Source organism: Acromyrmex echinatior, chromosome 16, assembly GCF_024713525.1.
Source record: "Acromyrmex echinatior isolate Ae372 chromosome 16, ASM2471352v2, whole genome shotgun sequence".
Classification (NCBI taxonomy): domain Eukaryota; kingdom Metazoa; phylum Arthropoda; class Insecta; order Hymenoptera; family Formicidae; genus Acromyrmex; species Acromyrmex echinatior.
The window spans coordinates 4,955,858-4,976,809 of record NC_141867.1 but is presented as its reverse complement, the minus strand read 5'-3'; the positions used below and the strand labels follow the sequence as shown (position 1 = coordinate 4,976,809).

At 27.4% G+C, this 20,952-nt stretch overlaps 3 protein-coding genes and 2 long non-coding RNA genes across 12 annotated transcripts in view; 2 read left to right on the top strand and 3 right to left on the bottom strand.

Moving 5' to 3' along the window:
- Nucleotides 1–20,952, top strand: part of LOC147907072 (uncharacterized) — a 296,973-nt gene that overhangs the window by 12,276 nt on the left and 263,745 nt on the right. The gene's annotated exons all lie outside the window — the stretch shown is intronic.
- LOC105145714 (uncharacterized) lies at nucleotides 5–6,581 on the bottom strand. Of its 4 annotated transcripts, XM_087414307.1 has the most exons (7): nucleotides 4,883–6,581; nucleotides 4,671–4,767; nucleotides 4,358–4,586; nucleotides 4,176–4,275; nucleotides 1,640–1,741; nucleotides 1,395–1,553; nucleotides 5–200 (listed from the first exon to the last, which is right to left on the bottom strand). In XM_087414307.1, the coding sequence occupies exons 1-7, from the start codon at nucleotides 5,174–5,176 to the stop codon at nucleotides 135–137; spliced, it is 1,047 nt and encodes a 348-aa protein (XP_087270433.1). In that variant the 5' UTR covers nucleotides 5,177–6,581; the 3' UTR covers nucleotides 5–134. The 4 variants fall into 4 exon arrangements, with proteins under 4 accessions (XP_087270433.1, XP_087270431.1, XP_087270434.1 ...); XM_087414305.1 differs by having other exon boundaries at nucleotides 4,358–4,767; XM_087414308.1 differs by having other exon boundaries at nucleotides 5–217; nucleotides 1,396–1,553; nucleotides 4,358–4,767.
- LOC147907077 (odorant receptor 13a-like) lies at nucleotides 7,138–12,573 on the bottom strand. 3 transcript variants are annotated; one of them, XM_087414303.1, is made up of 6 exons: nucleotides 12,280–12,573; nucleotides 11,541–11,950; nucleotides 9,956–10,055; nucleotides 9,728–9,829; nucleotides 9,115–9,270; nucleotides 7,138–7,224 (listed from the first exon to the last, which is right to left on the bottom strand). In XM_087414303.1, the coding sequence occupies exons 1-6, from the start codon at nucleotides 12,571–12,573 to the stop codon at nucleotides 7,186–7,188; spliced, it is 1,101 nt and encodes a 366-aa protein (XP_087270429.1). In that variant the 3' UTR covers nucleotides 7,138–7,185. The 3 variants fall into 3 exon arrangements, with proteins under 3 accessions (XP_087270429.1, XP_087270428.1, XP_087270427.1); XM_087414302.1 differs by lacking the exon at nucleotides 7,138–7,224 and adding an exon at nucleotides 7,669–7,890; XM_087414301.1 differs by lacking the exon at nucleotides 7,138–7,224 and adding an exon at nucleotides 8,407–8,648.
- LOC147907074 (uncharacterized) overlaps nucleotides 13,465–20,952 on the top strand; it is a 69,564-nt gene continuing 62,076 nt past the window's right edge. The window contains exon 1 of the long non-coding RNA XR_015547688.1: nucleotides 13,465–13,552. This is a non-coding gene — a long non-coding RNA (uncharacterized LOC147907074). The remainder of the gene's footprint in view (nucleotides 13,553–20,952) is intronic.
- Nucleotides 14,609–20,595, bottom strand: LOC105145713 (odorant receptor 13a-like). 3 transcript variants are annotated; one of them, XM_087414294.1, is made up of 6 exons: nucleotides 18,825–20,587; nucleotides 18,194–18,603; nucleotides 16,541–16,661; nucleotides 16,329–16,430; nucleotides 16,095–16,250; nucleotides 14,609–14,968 (listed from the first exon to the last, which is right to left on the bottom strand). In XM_087414294.1, exons 1-6 carry the CDS (start codon nucleotides 19,116–19,118, stop codon nucleotides 14,891–14,893), a joined length of 1,161 nt encoding a protein of 386 aa, XP_087270420.1. In that variant the 5' UTR covers nucleotides 19,119–20,587; the 3' UTR covers nucleotides 14,609–14,890. The 3 variants fall into 3 exon arrangements, with proteins under 3 accessions (XP_087270420.1, XP_087270421.1, XP_087270422.1); XM_087414295.1 differs by having other exon boundaries at nucleotides 16,541–16,640; nucleotides 18,825–20,580; XM_087414296.1 differs by lacking the exon at nucleotides 14,609–14,968 and having other exon boundaries at nucleotides 16,129–16,250; nucleotides 16,329–16,443; nucleotides 18,825–20,595.

Sequence of the window (20,952 nt, the reverse complement as noted above, 5' to 3'; positions counted from 1 at the left end):
AGTAGTAGTAATAGTAATAGTAGTTATATTTCAGTAACTATACGATTATAAAAACTTACAATATTATACAATTGTACTAATAGAATTATAAAAATTTTGCAAACATCAAAAGCATTTTAACTGTGTTTGTATATTTAATTGTTATCATTGTCCATCATTACTCGCAGTGAAGTGAAATAGGAGAGTATAGTTGAAAGATACTGTAACACATAATAACAAATATTTTTTTATGTTAATGAAATAATAAATTTTTTACAATACATAAAAGATAATATTTATACATAAACACATGAAAAAATATTACACAAAAGATATTTATATATATAAATTTGAAATAATAATTAAAAATTAAAAAAAATTTTTAAGTTATTGTATACAGAGTGTTTGGAAATTAATGATAAATCTTTCGCATAGGAACAGAATGGACTAAATTGAGAAGAAAAGTGCTCCATTTTACAATTGTCGCAATAGTTAAAACAAATTAGCAAAAAATTAACAACAAAAAAGCACTAAATTTCTGTGCAACTTTTATTCGATTGTGCTGAAATGGCTGTGTCAGCTTAATAGACGTACACCATTTTTAGGGCATGGCCAGACTTTGATTTTCTAGGGACTCTAGGAGGCACGCTCAGCGCGGGGCGGATACTATCCTGTCGCATGTTTGCATTTGGCGGTGGGCTGAGCGAATTTTGTTATTTTCATAAGTTATTAACTCGTTAACCATTGCGACAATTGTAAAATGGTAGAGGAATTTTCTTCTCAATTTAGTCCATTCTGCCCCTGTGCGAAAGATCATTAATTTCCAAACATCCTATATTAATGTTAACAAAAAATTGTATAAAGATGTATGTATATGTATGTATAGAATAATTAACATTTTAAGCAACAATATTATATGGACATCTAAACCAAATTCCGCAAATGTCTTTCGTACGTATGTCATCCAAAGACATTTAATAGACGTCGTTAGTATCGTTCAATCCCGAATGGCACAGATAATTCGAAAATTATTCATCTTTTTTGATCTATAAGTTATTGGAAACAAAGAAAAGAATACTGAATAATTATTGGACTACAAGATGAAAGTATATAAAGTTGTATAATAGTTGTTAATCTTCGGATCTTTCTGACAATGTTTGTTTGCTTACTACTTGAAAATTGAACATATTAGCAATGTATCTTGGACATCTTTAAAATATCTATGTAAATAATTGATTATCTTGGGACGTATCTTAGACATTTAACATATAGCGACATAAATGGGACATACTTTGGACGTCCAAAGATGTCCAAGGACGTCGAATTGTTACTTGGGATAAATAATTGGGATACATAAATTGAAATATGAGTAAACTTTAATTATTTTTTTAAACCAATTTGCAACTTGATCTTACCGATGTAAAATAATTAAGGGACAATATGGGCAGAAAGCAAGGTATTGAAACCGTTACTGGTTTTTGACTTCTCATTATAATAATTTGTAGACATTTCCACATTTTAATTAAATGATTGTTTTCGAGCATATGAAATGCTGTTTCTGCGACATATTTGCTCTAGGTAATAAACATATAAAAGTAATAAACATTTTGTATAATAAAATGAATTATAATATAACAGATTTAAATAATTAGTTATTTACCGTATACATCAAATGTTCTGCTGGCCATGTATACATAAATACTTCTGATATACCTATTATACTCATTCCAAAAAACTGGAATATTAACAATATAGGTTGATGCTATTTAAAAGAAATTGATGTACGTGTTATTTCCATATATTGATGTTTTTACCAAAATTCTTTTATGTAATTAAAATTACTTTTTTTTTTTTTGCATAAATTCATGAAGGATATAATGATGAAAGATATGATTGTTTATATACATAATATCTAGATTATTCCTTAATATATATATATATATATATATATATATATACGATGATTTTTCAGGGTTGGAAAATCATCGTATTGTTAAGTAGTGTGTAGTTGTTGTGTAGTAAAGGATTACATATTGATAGTTTGTTCGGGTCCTAGCTTAATTTGCACTTTTACAAGTATATGAAAATTCTTAGGTAATATTTATATCTATATTCTTGGAAAATAATAATAAATCTTTTGCATAAGGACAGAATGGACTAAACTGAGAAGAAAGGTCCTCTACTATTTTATGATTTTAGCAATAGTTAATAAGATATTAATTGCTAAAAATTGTCGAAAATTGGTTTTCAATAATTTTTTACTCAAATACTATCAACTTTACAGAAAAATTGTAAGAGACAAAAATTGTTTATTTTCTTCTCATAAAGTTCTGAAAATTTTTTCAGAATATTTTAATACCGTATTTTCTGATATTGGTAAAAATAAAAAAATGTCCTAAAATGTTGATAAAAAATTCTGAAAAAATTCTTAGAGTTCTATGAGAAGATTTATCTCTTGCAGTTTTTCTATAAAGTTGAGAGTATTTGAATAAAAAATTATTGAAGATCAATTTTCGCTAATTTTTTTAGCAATTAATATCTTATTAATTATTGCTAAAATCATAAAATGGTAGAGGATTTTTCTTCTCAGTTTAGTCCATCCTGCCTGCGAAAGATTTATCATTACTTTTCAAACACTCTGTATATACTGTACATCTTTATATATATGTATACATATAAAGCATGTAAAATTATATATGGTGTCCGGTAAAGACCGTAACAACGTTTAAAGGTAAATTCCCGAGATCATTTTGAAACGAAAATCTTAGTCGAAAATCCAAACTGTCGAGGCTAATTTTTTGTAAGTTTTTGAATTATAAGCATTTAAAGTTAGCGAATCATATTAGTTAAAATTCGTACAGATGTGGAGGATAAACGTCAACGTAAAATGCTAATCACACCTATATAAATGCGCATTTTAGGCGATATATTCGCTGATTTAAATGCTTATAATTTAAGAACTATTATAGCTTCGACATTTTGGATTAAGATTTTTATTTCAATATGATTTCGAGAATTTATGTTTAAATACCATTATGGTCTTTATCAGATACATCCTATATTTAGTCTTTATCAGATAAATCCTGTATTTAAAAAAATTGTATATAAATGTTACAACAATTATAGCCGATAAAATGGGAGAAATAGCTTTTTCATATTAAAATTTAGAGCTCTAAAAATAATTTAGAGAAAAATATATTTCATATTTTTAAAATTGACATTCCAAAGAAAAAAGGAAATTTTAGTGTGGACTGTCCAAAAAATTGAGCTATTCGTTAACTTGGTCTGCGTTCCGATATTCACTACTAGTGTTGAAAAGCTATAGTGCACATTATTACGTATACTATATATTTTCAATACTGGCAGTGAATATCGGAACGCAACCTTAAAAATTTTTTTAATACGCATAGATGGGTATAACTAGAAGGTATATTGCATTTAAATTTTAAACAATGCATTTTATTATCTGGAGACACTGATAGTGTCTCGGCGTTAAGGTGCGCGCAGCGATACTACCGTGGCTACTTTACGTGAGCCGGTGAGTTGCCAGGGATAGATATGACGTTAAAAAACAATTAAAAGAGTATTATTTATAACATTTTAAAATATTATTTGTAGCCTTTAATGCAGATATGATAGCAATGCTCGATATATTAGCACAAAATTATTGTTTAAATTTCAATTTTTTTAAAAACTTGTTTGAAATTCTTGCAATATAAATTAGAATTAAGTATATTAATTAGAATTAGTTGAAAATAAATAAAAAAAATTTCTCAGCTACAGATAAGTTCTCTTCTATACACAATGGATTATTCATTAAAGGTGAACATCCGAATCACCTTTATTGAAGGGTATGTAGGTAACGCATTAAACCTGTCAAATTTTTTTTAGGGAAAGGATTATTATAGAAACTATTATTTAGCTAGGTGTTCTTAGTGGCTGTTCCAAAATTCACTGCCAGTGCTGAAAATATATAGTATATGTAAACTGTAGATTTTCAGCGCTGGAATTTTGGAACACAATCAGTATTTCGAAGAAAATAAATGCAGAGCAAATGAATAACTCAATCGTGTGTATTAAGATGATTTTAAATTTTTAAGCATGTTGGATGATCATAATACTTATTATGTATTTATATGCATAAATTTAAGAAAAGAATTATACGTAATGTGTAATATAATGTTTCATGTACTTACACTAATGAACAAAAGAAATATTACTATTAAGCCAACCGAGCTACAACATATAGTTATAAATGCGAAAGGACCAACACAAATTGTAACTTCCTTTGCGTACCTGAATAAATGCATTACGTTAGGATTATTTAAAACTTTTGAACTAGATTATTTTTACGTAAGACAATCACTATGGCATTTACTTGAGTAATTTTTGATGTTTTTTAATACATTTGAACAACTGATAGACATTTGTAGTTTTTTCTAATTCTTTAGTCAGCATCTCAAATCTTGCTGATGCAAACCACAGCAACAGAGCCATGTAAACATTTACGCATAGTTGTCCTGCTACTATTATTCCGGCGATAGATTGTTGTATGAAAATTATTGCTTTTAACGGTTGATAAGATACATCAAATGGATATTCGGCAGCTGTTGGAAATGGTTGATGCTCTAAAGTAGGCATCACTGTGATAGCTGTGAACGTAAGCCAGTAGAAAATAAATATAGATGTACCATGAAATATAATACATTTGTCAATGTATCGTTGAATCACAATTTCTTCATGTAATTTCATCAAATCGCAAAACTGTATCATTTCGAAAGTAACATTCTGTAAGTAATTACTTGAAATAATTGTTACTAATATATAAAAATAAGTAATCAAACGTGAATTTTTATTTAATTTGGATGAATTTTTTAATATTAAATAGATAAGTGTTGATTACCTGTATATGATGATAATTAATTATATGAACAATAAAATTAAACATAGCGTGAACAACGCTACTTAACATAAGAACTTGTTTTGTTAAGACAACAGGATTGTCAAGATTATTTGTTATACCATATATTAATGGTACCTGTAGACCTATTACTATAATTATGCCCAAATAATGATGCAGTTTCACACAGAACATTTTCAATTTTGTTGCATTATGTGGTTCAGGCCAACTCCAAACTAGGAACAAACTTAATTTTACTATAGAGATCACTTCTTTTAACGTTACCTTTCTTCGCATGACTGAGGTATGCTAGGTATGTTATATTGCAAATTGATATTACAGGGAATAAAACTTCTTCCGCGAGCAGTTATGTAATGAATACGCTCCACATGCATTTGCAAGTATTTATTATAATGAAAGGGTGTAGTAAAGGGGAGTTACTGTACGAGAACATATATTCTTGCATTTTCCATTTCGTATGGGGTATACATAAATAAAATTATCATGATGCTAATGATACATGTGAGAGACGAATAGTTCTGCGTGTTTAAATTTAATAAGTTATAATGTATATTCACTGTTTGTAAAAAACGTAAAGGTATATGCATGCATAGTAAGATTTCTTCATAATTTCACGAAAATGTTCGAGAAATTATGAACGCATCTAACATGTTCATGTATATTTTAGATATAAGAAAGTAAGAAATGAATTTAAAAAAGATTTCTCTCTATGAGATTCTAAAGCCTATTCTACAACGTGCTCTTTGTTTCTTATTTCTTGCTTTTTGCCTTTTGCTTTTTTCCCTTTGCAATCGTTTTATCGACAATTGCTACGTGTTTTCTATTTCTTCTGAAGTTCGTTAACTTTTATCTCGGGTGACATAAAACAAAAAATCGGATAAAAAATAAAAAGACAAGATTTAAAAAATAGCAGAAAACAGAAAACAAAAAGCACATTGTAAAATAACCCATATATACTATCTATTTTCCTCAAATATTCCTTTAAATATTGGAGAGAAACATACATTATTTTATAATTTGTCTATTATTCCATTATATATAACATACTTTTATATTTCTGTATGAATTATAGTAAAGCAATTTTAACTTATAGACTTTCAACACGCAATAGCTTCTTCATTGTATTCTACCTAATAATTTTATTGATGCATGTCCTGTCTACGATAGGAAATAAGTGTGCAGGAAGTAACATATGTTTCATTGAAATGCTACACAACGATGTTAGAAATATGGTCTTCACGCTCATGCAATCTGTGTATGTAATTGTGAGAAAAGGAAAGATTTTGTTCCACATGTTCCACATGAAAGAAATAGGTGGGAACAGTGCAATAGGTATAGCAAATCTATTTTGGAGATAATGTTGCGTTTCTTTAACTTTACATTGGAGTTTTGAGACTAAGTTACGCTTAGTTATTCGCAAAAACATATTCGAGAAAGTTAGTATCGATAAGGGAAGGTAGGGCAATGAACCATTAGATTTTAAATATATGCGGTTTCGCATTTGCCATTATTTGATGTGCATGTTTGGTGGTTGGTTCTATAAATTGGTCTTTTGAATAATTACTGCAGTGCATTAATGAAGTCAATGTTTTTTTTAAATAATGGAATCTGAATTATTTATTGGGATTGTTCATCATGACAAAATTTTGTAGCTCTCGATTACTGCGGGTGCGACATTTTTACGTACCTCTTCGATATATTTAGAACTGCGAGTGGTATTACGGTAATGTTGAGAAAGAGAGTATATATTCAGATACGGTAAAATTCAACTGGGTTAAGGGAAACGAAGGTTTTTTGCATCGAGAAATTTCGGTGATTAAGGAGTTTTAGCTGTAACAGAGAAAGATTAAGTTCTTCATGCTCCTTCAGTAGAAGGTTGAAATCTGAACATCTAGAGGAGCTGCTAATTTCAGTAACTGAAACTTTAAATATATATACAAAGTTCCATTAAAATAACCTGAATGGTTTTTGAAATTTTTGAAAAAATAAAATTTTTCTTTCAACTTTAGCATCCTGTATCTTTGAAATTATATAAATCGTTTCGATATATGAAGTATATACGAAGTTTTTGTCTGAATTTGTGGAATCATTCTTTAAAATCTTTTAGAATACTTAATATTTACCTGTATATGATTAAAGATCGCAAAGCATTTTTTTTATAGAAGCATATAGTGTTGAGAAATTAAAATTTTTAATAAATCAGGAACAGACATGATTATAGCTTGTACAGTTCGTTGAAGTTGAAACAAAATACTTATGTAATTTTTCGCAACTCGACGGTTTGATTATACAAGAATAATAGAGATTTTAGCAATCGTAGAATTCTGAAAAATAAATTTAAAAAATACATATTTTTATATTTTTAGGTTTGTGAAGTTGGCACCCTTAAATGCGAATTTTGACAAAATCTAAATCGCAATCGATTGTCCACGATTTGTCCACATTTGTCCATAAAAAATAATTTTTTCCACTTTTGTCCACTTTCCAAAAAAAAAAATTATAAATAAATAAAAAATTCTGGCATGTACTTTCTTTTAAATTACATATGGAATTCGATTGTCCATGTGTACGCATGTATCCATACATAAATGTCATTTGTCCACCTCGCAAATCTTATAAACAAATTAAAGTTAAAAAATTCAGTAGTGCAATCGTAAGTATGTTGATCTCTAAATTATGTACGGGATTCGATTGTCCAATCCCGTACATAATTTAAAAGAAAGTACTCATGGGGAGGAGAAAGTACTCATGCTAGAATTTTTTATTTATTTATAATTTTTTTTTCGCATTTAGGGGTGCCAACTTCACAAACCTATTTTATAGGTACCTATTTTTATAAGTAAAAATTATCTATTACAATTCAGTTTTAGATAATTATTTATATTTACTGTTCTCGTTAGATCAGCCGGCTAAGCGTAGAGAAGTATTTTTGTTTGTGCAGTCAATCACGGTTCGATTATATATTTAATTTTTACGAATGATGGAAATCGCTATTTAAAAAATATTTAAAGTATAGAAACGTTTTATTCTCTAATATGTAATTCTAATTTTTAATTTAAGCTATTTTTAAATACTGGAATTCTTATCAGCTTAAAGACAGTTCATTTTAATATTTATTTTTAAATAGTTATTAAATAGATCATTATATAACATGTTTGGTGCCGTGCATCTCTCGTGGATAGATGGAATGAATAAAATTGAATAACAAAGTCCTTTATCATTTTGTTAGTTTCTTAATCATTAATGAAAAATTTATTAGTAAAGTTCTGTGGCGAAGAAAAGACAGCCCAGCGTTACTGCATGCTGATTGCGGTTGCTATGTGTGCGGCGAAGTATTGGCAGGAGCGCATGTCTAGCAACCACCAATAATGCACAACGTTGAGTTGTATTTTACCAAAAAAGCGCAGATATACGTTCATTTGCAGATTGAAGGAGGTGTTCATGATATAATAAAATTAATGTTATGAAAAATTGATTTAGAAAGATGAAAAAGACAATTAATGCAATGACCTTAAAAAATTTTTTTATTTATGTTAATTAATATTTACTAATGTAAAAAAATAATAAGTATATCAGAATTTTTTGGTGCTAACAATACTACAAGATCTTCTATTATGCAAAATATAATACTATTGAAAAATAAAAATTAAAAGAATTTACATAGCTTTAAAATTTATTTCTTGAATCCATTGTTCTCCACAAATACCATTCGCAATGTCATTAAATAAGAAAAAGCTGTTGATACGTACTAAAATATATAAAATGATAGCTTTAGTTTATATTTTCTGGCTTTAGAATGAAAAATATGTACATAGCGATCAAATTTTACAAAAAATTTTTGTACATTTTCAGAAGCATTAATGATGACGTTTATGTTTAACAATTAAATTTCTTATATAAAAAATACATTGTTTAATTTCTAACATATAAAAAATATATTTTTCTCGTACGCACATAATAGTATGATTATTTAATTTAATAGTATTTGATATAATAGTATGAGACTATATGAAAAAAAAAATTGGAAATTTTAATAAAAGTAAAAAAAAATTTTTATTAAAAATTTTAATTAAATTTTTGTAATTTATCAAAATTTAATATTTTTAGAGTTTACATCAAATATTTCCAAAAGTTTTTATTGTTTGTAATGTGAAAAGTTATACTAAGGTAAAATATTAACTGTGTAAAAATTCTTTTAATTTCTAAAATCTTACCGATGCATAAAATTGTAACGATAAAGCTGGAAGGATAGAAACAGAGACGGTTGTTGGTGTTTGACTCCTTAGCAAGACAAAATTTAAATTTTTTTGAAAAATCTTGTCATGATTGTACCACAACGATTCGTAAATTGCTTGCGCAACATTGGTACTCTAATAAATAATATGCATATTTTAGTATAATAATATAGCCGAAACAATATAGTCAAAACACATAAAATCAAAATATTATATAATAAATAAATATGTGACGCAGGAAATTATCATTTTTTATTATAAAAAAGTAAAAATTTAATACAAACAATTTAACATATTATATTTTAAAAAAATTTAATTTTATATGTATATTTATTATACATATTTTATAATTATTTATTAACTATACTAATATTTGTATAAAAAAATAAATAAAAATTTTTAATATTTAAAAAAGAAATAAACAGTTTATTTTACTGAATGGGAAGCCAAATCGAGTGAAAGAAACAATTTAAATTTAACTTAATATAGATAATAATGGTCCATAACTTAATGATAAAATACACAGTTACAGTTATCTCTTTCGAATTATGCCGAATTATTTAAATGTAAACGCTAATGGAATCCAACTTACCGTATCTTTTAAATAATCGGATGGCCAAGTACATGCATAAACTTCCATAAGTGCAGATATACATAGAGCCATAAATTGTATTTTGTCCGTTAATGTACTTCGCTAGGTTTATAATAATATTAAGATAAATAAAATGTAAACACATTCATACATGTATTCTTTTTCTCCAGTAGAATTGTCGTTTCATCGCGAGCCGATAGTAAAAGGTATAAAATAAATTATACTTACGCTTACAATTGTTAGGCCACTAGCTACCATCGCCCACGTACAAATGATTATTAATGATAATATCACTGAACGAAAGGCGATTATTACTTCTTGAGCATATCTAAAATGATTTGTTTTCTAAAGCTGAAAAAATTACTATATACTCATTATTATATACTGAGAAGTGACAATGAAATTAATATCGAATCGACATCGATTTGATACTTTCGACGTTGAGTCGACATTGATTCGATGTCGATTCCATTATTATTTCTCACTTCTATATAGCGCGTGTACTTTTTTGTCTCACAATATTAACACTTTTTTTGCATTAAAAGTTACAAATAATGGTAAAAATTCAAATTAGGAAATCCTCCAATGATTTTGACTTTGACATATGTTGTCAAGATCATGACCCCTAGTGATCTCCAACAGATTTTAGCCGTCAGTTGCCTTTCGTTAAAAAGTTGTTAACAAAAGAAGTTTCGCTATATAAAACAAAAATTCTCTGCTTTAAAATAAAAAAAAGAAAGTCGCTTCGCGCAGAAAGTCGAAAAAAGGATGTAGAATATTGTATTTACATAGAAAAATATGTTGTCATAGAAAAATATCTTTAATTTAAAAAAGAAATACTTAAAGTACATATGAAGTAATAATAAATAAGAATAAGCGACTTTCTTTTTCTTATTTTAAAGCAGAGAATTTTTGTTTTATATAGCAGAAGTTTTTTTGCCTTACTGTTAATAACTATTTAAAGCAGGAAATTTATTTTAAAGCACAAAATTTTTGTTTTATATAGCAGAACTTTTTTTTGTCTCACGCTTAACTTTTTAAAACAGGCAATTTTTGTTTTAAGTTTATATGGCAGATAACAATTTTTTAACGAAAGGCGACCGACAGCTAAAACCTGTTGGAGGTCACTCAGGATCATGACCTTGACAACATATCTCAAGGTTAAGGTTATTGGGGGATGCTTCCCTAATCTGAATTTTTACTCAAATAATGATAGTAAATCGTAATAATGTTTATTGTTCCTTTTTTTAATGAAACTTTTTGTTCTTTTATTTAGTATCTATACATCTTATATCTTTACATCTTAATTTGAATCTTAAAATGATAAAAATGATTTACACATTATTACAAATTTTATATTTTCCTCAAAAACAATTTTATATTAATTAATTTTATTATTCTTATTTGGCAAAATTATGAAATTAAAAAAAATGTTGCTAATAAAATACGGAAAATATATGCTTGTAAGCTACATTTGGATAATTGGTTTTCAATTTTCGATCTCAAATTTTGTGAAGATATTGCTTTAAATGTACACATATTTATAAAGCAGTGATATTAAAAAAAATGATCCATTAGTTTGATTTCAAAAAACATGAAACGACGTTTAGCAAATTTGTCTTTTACGAAAAACATAACATAATTTTATTTTACATGATAATGTGTAAGTGATATAAGTGTAGAGAGTTTTATACAAAAAAAATATGATATGTTGGATCATGGCCAAAAAATATATGTTAAATAAAAATAATTATTTCTTTTATTATTAAGGGCTGCTAATTTTTATAAATGATGAAATGCATTTTTCTGTTACCTCAATAATTTCACATGTTGTCGTACACACACAGTGATGCCATAAATATCGGTGACCATACGAAATTGTTCTGACAAGATTTCAAAACGCGCTGCGGCAAACCATATGAGAAGACCGACAAAACTACCCATACAAACGATGGAGAAGCACTGCCAAATAACGATGAACTGATGCAAAAAGATAATAGTTTTTACTGGTTCATACTCCACGTCGAAAGGATACTTTGTATCTGTTGGGAAAATCTGATTGGCCGCTATGAATGGTTGTGTTGCTGTTATACTCGCACCGAGAAAAACTGCCGCTGTAAGGCTTACGTAAAATATCGCGCATCTATCGACGTACCGCTGGTAGAGCTTTTTCTCGTATGATTGCGCACACTTGATATTATGTTCCATTTCCGAAATCAAATACTGAAATTTAATTAATTTACGCAATACATAGGTTATACCTGCGCTATGAATAAATGAATAAAATCGATGATTGAATTAAGTATATGGTTTTCAAAATAGATAATGTAATTTTTTGTGAAGATAATCTTGCTTCGGATAAACAGAACAAATAAAAAAGTTAAATTTGCAAAATAGTATTTTCATAGCATTGATCAATAATATTAAAAGTAGCTATTTAATTTATTAATATCTATAGAATTGAATAAGAATAGAATTGAATATACTGAAAATGATTTATCGAAGGTTGGTCTCTGTGTTAATATTGCTTTAAATATATATAAATATCTTACTTGCAATCGGTCATATTGTAGTGCGCATTGTGTTATCTCCAGAGGGATTTGTATAAACGCGCCTAACAAACACCATAGCTTTGTTATCCTTGCTAGATTGTAATCATTACGATAAAGAGTGTATGCTGTAGGTACACTCAATACCACTGCATTTATACAGAGTAAAGTGCGTAAAATTTTGAAGCGTATTACTTGAAATTTACTAGCGTTCTTTGAAAGTGGCCACGCAAATGACAAAGCGACTATCACTTTTATAAACGCGATAGCAGTTTTTGGAGTTATTTTTATGGCCATAATTTTATCGAAGAATTTATCGAAAATATATTTAAAATCTATATTCGCTTATGATATTTTCTCGTGCTATGTCGATTCAAATAAAGTGATACAATCTTTTTTCTTCGCTTTATAATGCGTAAATATTTGATGTGTAATAGCGTAATCAAATCATATATTTTCCAATACATGCACAACACTGAGAAAGACTGTAATTTATACGTAGCACGATAGCTTACTTGACTACTGCAGGGGTGCTATGAATAGAACAGTTTTATGAAAGAAATTTTATATCACAAACGCAATGTATTTATAATACGAAAGGGAAGTACAGCAAAATTCCATCTATACGAAGTTGTTATACACGATAATAAAAATCTATTAAATTTTCAATACGCAATTTTATCTAGGAAATCATATAACATAAATTATCAGAAGCACGAAGAATACTTCAACAGTGTACATATCTTATCATCTTTTGAAGATGTACATGGTGCACTGTTAAATCTATAGTGTCAAATTTATAATCTAAGATGAGTCACCACTGCTCCTACTCAATTATATCATTATTTTATACTAAATCAATGGTTATATTTGTACAGTGTCAAATTTAATTATCGTTTTAGTATAAAATAACGATATATTTATAATAGTAGGAGCAGAGTCACTCCGATTCACATTAGATTAAATTTGACATTATAGATTTAACAGTGTGTGTAGACTTTATTAATATTAATGGTCTATAATAAATAAAAATTTAATAATCTCGTAAATTATATGTTTACATTCAACAATGTTTCTCTTAAGAATTCGAAACAGAGAATGCACGATAATGTTTGTATTAAACGCTTAGATATGTACTTATATTGCATTTATTTATATTTCTTTGGCAGAAGATTGCGTATGGAAATATCATATAACAAAAATTCTGAGAGGAGAAAAGGAAATAATAAATTATGCGAGTTGTGAGATGTATACACATTGGATTTTTTTGTAAAACGTACGTAAGTATGTTTTATATTTTTTGTAGTGACGTTGGCTAATCAATTAAAATGATTTCTTGCCCTAAAGATCGGAATACAGACCTTTTGCATAATGTATAATAAAGCATAAGGAAATCAACTACAACCGGAGCCTTTTATTTCATGGAAAGGCAGAAAACAGATTTTAATTGGTTTTTTTCCTTATGTATGCATCATATGTTATGCTCAATCCTTTATGGCCGTTTCTATCGAACTTCACGTTAGCAGATTTATTCAAAAAATTTCAAGATACATATTGAAAGTATCGTGTGATGCAGATTTCATGCTTCATTATTTGGACGTACAATTAAAATTATGATTTAAATTTGAACGCTTGTACATTGAAAAAAAAGATTGGCTGTTGCAACAAATTAGATAAAATATGGCATAGTATTTTTAATTGCCTATAGCAGCCAATTTTTTATTGCGTTAACCTATTCCCAATGTCAGTATAGGATTTTGATAGGCTTTCACAACCAAAAATTGGCTGCTGCAACCAATTAAAAATGCTATGCCATATTTTGCCATCTAATTTGCTGCAGCAGTCCAATCCTTTTTTTCAGTGTATACACATACATTTTAACTCATGTCTATAACAATAGAAAATATATGGACAATAACAAAATTATGTACAAAATTATTGTAAGGGATCAAGAATATAAACTCCGATACGCTTACGTTCAATGATTAAGTTTCGTATTTTTTTACTTACACATATAATAGTATAATTATTTTATTATACTGAAAAAAAATGGAAATAGCGTGTCATAATTATTTTATTATAGTGTGTATAATTATTTTATTATACTGAAAAAAAATGGAAATAGTGTGTCATACTTAAAATTTCTTCATATATGCAAATATGCTGAACAGTATTAATACTCTTGAAAAGGTGCAATTCGAGATATGATAAAATAAAATTGATTTTAATTAAAATCGATTTAGAAAAGATAAAAAGAAAATTAAGGCAACTAACTTAAGAAATTCTATTATTTTGAAATCTAATCTGTGGAAAGAGATATAAGAACACCAAATTTATGGTACAACAACAATAACAATATCTTCTATTATGCAAAATATATATAAAAATTATACATAAAGCTGAACATAAAGCTAAATTATATATCAAGACTATCTAGAGCTGAACATAAAGCTAAATTATATATCAAGACTAGCTAAAACGCGAGCCGAATCTCGAAGCTCGGCTCGAAGTTCGACTCGAGGTTTGCTTCGAGATTCGGCTCGCGTTTTGGCTCGATAGTCTGGATGCAGCTTTATACTATTGATGCGAACAAAAAATTAGAATAATTTTAAATTTAATTTTTGATTCCTCTGTCTTCTTCCATAAATATCATGCGTAACGTCATCAAATAAGAAAACGCTGTTGATACATACTAAAATACGTAGAATAGTAACATTAGTTTATATTTTCTGGCTTTAGTGCAAAAACTATAATATGGATAATAACAAAATTTAAAATAAAATTATCGTATAATCAAGAACATTATCACTAATATGCTTACTAATATGCTTTCAATGATTTATATATAATTTGTATAACATTAAAAAATTGCTTTTTTAAATGCTTGTACATACATAATAATGTGATTATTATAGTATGTCATACATAAAGTTCATATATGCAATAATAGATAATATTAATGTTCTTGACTTTGTTTATATATTCCTTATTTATATTTGAGAAAAAATAATTTTCTTATTATTTAGATAAATGTATATAAAGAAGTTTGTTTAGGTTAATATTACTATAATATTACTATAATTGTATAATTTGCATATACATTATTAAAAATGTTTTTTACCGAAAACTTAAATCAATTTTAATAAATGATTAATATTAATAAATGATTAATTTTGAACAACTACAAATACATTAAAAATTTAATTTTTATTAAAATATTCGTATATTTTACTTATTAGAATTTCATATTTTTAAGAAATTTCTACAAGAGAAACATAATATTTATAAAATTTTGATTTACTTGTAGTGTGGAAAATTATAGAATAAAATATTTATTGTATACAGGGTAATCCCGTAATTCGACGCTTGTGGACAGATAGAGCGAACTAAACTGAGTCAGCAATTTAACAAAAAAAGCAGCAAGAGAAAAATTGTTAATTTTTTTCTTATAAAGAGAATTTTTTCAGAATTTTTTTAGAATTTTTTAATACTGCATTTTCTCATGTTGATAAAAGTAAGAAAATGCAGTAAAAAAAGTTGATAAAAATTCTGAAAAAATTCTTAAAGTTCTATAATGAGAAGAAAATAAATGATTTTTATCTCTTGCAGTTCTTCTGTAAAGTTGATAGTATTTGAGAAAAAAATTATTGAAGACCAACATTCAGCAATTTTTAGTAATTAATATCTTGTTAACTATTGCGAAAATAGTACAGGACTTTTCGACTCAATTTAATCCGCTCTATCTGCCCATGTTGTCGGATGAATTACCTTGGGATACCTTGTATATAAAAAGATTTTTTTAATTTGTGAAATCTTACCGATGCATAATATTGTAATGATAAAGGTGGAAGGATAGAAACAGAGATGGTTGTTGGTGTTTGACTCCTTAATAAGATAAAATTTAAATTTTTTTGAAAAATCTTGTCTTGATTGTACCACAATGATTCATAAACTGCTTGCGCAACATTGGTGCTCTAACAAATAATATGCAATTATAGTTATCACACAAATTATGTTGATTTGATTATAAACGCCATTGGAAAACAACTTACCGTATCTATTAAACGATCGGCTGGCCAAGCACATGCATAAACTTCCATAAGTGCAGATATACATAGAGCCATAAATTGTATTTTGTCCGTTAAAGAACATTGCTATACAACAATACTGTTATAAAATATACTAAATGCATATAAACACATTCGTATGTATGATTCTTTTCTTCAGTAGAATTGTCATTTTATCGCTAGTAAAAGGTACTTACGCTTACAATTGTTAGACCACTAGCTACAATCGCCCACGTACAAATAATCATTATTGTTAATAACACTGACCGAAAGGCAATTATTATCTCTTGAGCGTATCTAAAATTATTTATTTGTTTTCTAAAGCTCATTTTTCGCGATAAAATTCGAAACATAATTCTATTAGGTGTTGGAATTAATTCGTAGCGTTTTTAATGAAAGAATGTTATTTATTTTACATGAGCATTAAAAAATACATTAATGAAAGTACTTCCCATCACTTGTAAAACGCTACGAATTAATTCCAACACCTAATATTTATAATTTTATGCATTGTGTAATACAGTAAACATGTGAATAATCCGAATTATAAGTTTATAACTATAATGTTCTGCTTTTACATATATAAAAGACGCCTCAATATGTAGGGTATAATTGTTCGTAATTAGTCAATTGTATTTGATATAATGAAAATTGAAAATTTATTAGTGTTGTGAACATGTTCAATCGGATATCAAATAAAAAAAATTTTGTCCCATGTTCCATCAAATTGCAACACTTCAAAGTAAGACAAAAATATTACAAAAAAATATCAATTTTTAATTTTATGTTTAAGAACAATATGTAGAAAAAAATTTAAAGCTCTGTTTTGGCGCTTTAAAGGCCAAAAACTTTTTCGAAATTTTTTTTTATTGAGATATTTAATTTTGAGAGGATCCCGTTTATTTACAAATCGATTGCTTACAGCATCATTTGTCTTACATCATTTTTGCCAGTTCATTTGCGCACAACAATTATTGCCTACAGCTCGATTGCCTACATGTACTATTCTGCTTTATAAACACAAATTCAGTCATAAATTTTCTGCTTTAGAAACACGAATTCTCTATATTAAAACAAATTCTTTAAAACATAAATTCTTTTGCTTTAAAAATATAAATTATTTTTTTACTTAATTTTAATTTTATATTTGTGCGCAAAAGTGCATAGATAATCGAGTCGTAGGTAATAATTTTTCTGCGTAAATGAATTGTCGGTATAAAAAGTGATATACGAAAATCACGCTCCCTAATAGTACAATTCATTGGCGCAACATTATCTCCAATGTATGCCAATGTTTAACCAATGTTTCGCCAATGAATTTTATTGCTACTTGGGCTGTAGGAAATCGATTTGTAGGCAAAAGAAGCTCTCTCTTTTTTTTTTTGTGAAATGCGACAAAAATATTAATGTCCAAATATTTATGAGAGCTAGTGTATATGTATATATTATGTCTAGACAGTATCTTAATTTTAATCTTAAAATTTAAAGCTATACAAATATTTGTATATGGCAAATTTTATATTTTATTTGGAAATGATTTTGTTCTTAAAAAAAATTAATTAATTAATTGATTTTATTCTTGGTAAAATCAATTATGAAATTTTTTAATTAAAAATTTTACTATTAAAATAATTAAAGTATGTGTATTTGCTTAAAAGAATAATTAAAATTATTAACTTTCATAAACTTTTCTAGAAACGAATAATAGTAGTATCTAGACAGCTTTACGTGAAAAACATGATGTGTTAAGTGCTAAACTATACTACCAAAAAATACACATTAAATAAAAATTATTTCTTTATAGTAACGGTTATCAATTTTTATAAATGATGAAATGCATTTTTTGTTACCTCAATAACTTTATATGTTGCCGTACACACACAGTGATGTCATAAATGTCGGTGACCATACGAAATTGTTGCAACAAGATTTCGAAACGCGCCGCGGCAAACCATATGAAAAGACTGACAAAACTACCGATACAAACAGTGGAGAAGCACTGCCAAACAGCGATGAACTGATGCACAAAGATAATAGTCTTTATTGGTTCGTGTTCCACGTTGAAAGGATACTTTGCTTCTGTCGGGAATATCTGATCGGCCGCAGTCAATGGCACGATTACTCCTATACCCGCACCAAGAAACACTGCCGCTGTGGAACTCACGTAAAACATTGCGCATCTATCAACGTACCGTTGGTAGATATTTTTTTCATATAGTTCCGCGCGTTCCAAAGTCCACTCCATTTCCGAAATCAAATACTGAAATTTAATTCGATTTTTTCAGCTGGCAATACGTAGTTTATATCCGGGCTGTGAATAAATGGATAAGTTGAATAATAAGCAGAATAATATTTTTATAATATTGATCAATAATATCAGAGCCAAATATTTTATTTATTGATATCTGTATAGAATTGAACAGTACAGATTGAAAATGGTTTATCGAAGGTCAGTCTCACATATGGATATGCATTTCTTACTTGCAATCGATCATATTGTAGTGCACATTGCGTCATCTCCACAGAGACTTGTATCATTGCACCCAACGTACACCATAGTTTCGTTATCCTTGGTAAATCATAATCATTACGATAAAGGGTGTACGCTATAGGTATACTCAATACCACTGTATTCATAGAGAGCAAAGAGCGTAAAATTTTGAAGCATGTTATTTGAAATTTACTAGCACTCTTTGAAAGTGGCCACGAAAAGGACAAAGCGATTATCACTTTTATAAACGCGATAGCATTTTTGGGGGTTGTTTTTATTGTCATAATTACATCGACGAGTTCATCGAAAATATAATGTAGCAATAATTTTAAAATTATATGCGTTTAAACGTCTTCTTGTGCTACGTTGTATCAAATAAAGTCAAATGTTAGAAAAATGAATTAGATTAGAAGCTTTTTTTTTCGTCAGTTTATAACATGGAAATATTTGATGTGTAATAGCATAATAAATTCATACATTTTTCAATGCGTGCCCAATGCTGAGGAAAAAATGACGTACACTATAATTTACATGTAGTGCATTTGAATATTCGATTGTTGTAGAGGTACTATGAATGTTTTATGAAAGAAATTTTGTATAAAATGTAGTGTATATGTAATATTAAAGGGAGGTAAATTCTTATACAATATTTATAATAAATTGCTACATTCGATAATAATATAGTATCAAACCTCTCAATGATTGCACGAGAGAGGTATTGAGATAAAGTTTCAATATACAATTGCATTTATGAAATCAATAATGTAAATTATTATAGAAGCACAAAGAAGAATATACTTTTATTGTATGTACATATCTCATCATCTTTTGAAGATGTATATATCGTTTGTATTTTATTACTCATAGTATTAATAGATTAATTAGTTTTTTATTCATTGAGAATATTGTATAACTATAGTGAATTCTTCTTTAGTTTAACTTATTCTAGTTGTCTACGAGAGATAGCACAATAATTATCAGGCATCGTATACATATACACGGAGAGATTTTTCTCTTACAAGGAAAGTTACTCAGATATTCAATTAGTTTTGAAAAAGTAGCGGTTAGAAGTTGTAGTATCTTATCTTCTATTAACTAAACTAAGTGCCATTTGTTCGGAAAATTTGATATTCGTTAGAAGAATGGAGTTAAAAAGTCTGCTATAAGTGGTTCCGAAAAAGGGTTTAAATGAAATTTTTTTATTTTTCCATTCCTCTAACGAATATAAACTTTTCCGAGCGAATGATATTCATTTTAATTAATGTAGGATATACTATAACTTCTAACTTTCTAACCGTTACTTTTTCAAAACTAATTGGATATCTAGCTTCCATTGTTAGTATTTATTCTTAAAATAGTAATTATATATAGTAATATATATATATAGTAATCATAGAGGACATATTTTAAAAAATTTTATGTGATTCTTCCTGATTTGTCAATTTACTGAAAAGTACAATAAAATTTTAAAGTATATTAAATAGTTCATGATTCTTTATTATTTTAAATAGAACAAATGCTAAGTATTGTAACATATAAAATATTTTATATTATTATAATATTATAACATAGAATATTTTCAATTTGACAATAGTCACTTGCGCGATCATAATAATTTTATTATGCAATATAGTGATTAGCTTCTTCTGAAAATGATTATGTTCTTCCCAAAAAGCAATTTGGACAAATTTAGGATATCTTAAAATTACTGTCCTTTAAGACAATGATTTTAAGATTACGTTCATGAAAAATTACTTATACATTGCATATACTATTTGCATCTGTTTTTTATGAGAAGGATATATAATAAAAAATACATTTGGAAAGTACAATATATATATATATATATATATATATATATATATATATATATTAGGTGTTGGAATTAATTCGTAGCGTTTTACAAGTGATGGGAAGTACTTTTATTAATGTATTTTTTAATGCTCATGTGAAATAAATAACATTCTTTCATTAAAAACGCTACGAATTAATTCCAACACCTAATATATATTTAAAAAGTAAGTATATATACTTACTGGGAGATGTTGCTGCGTATCGTGATAGGTAATTGTGTTGTGTAAAAAATGCGAAGAAATAGGAAAATATGAAGTAAAAAAT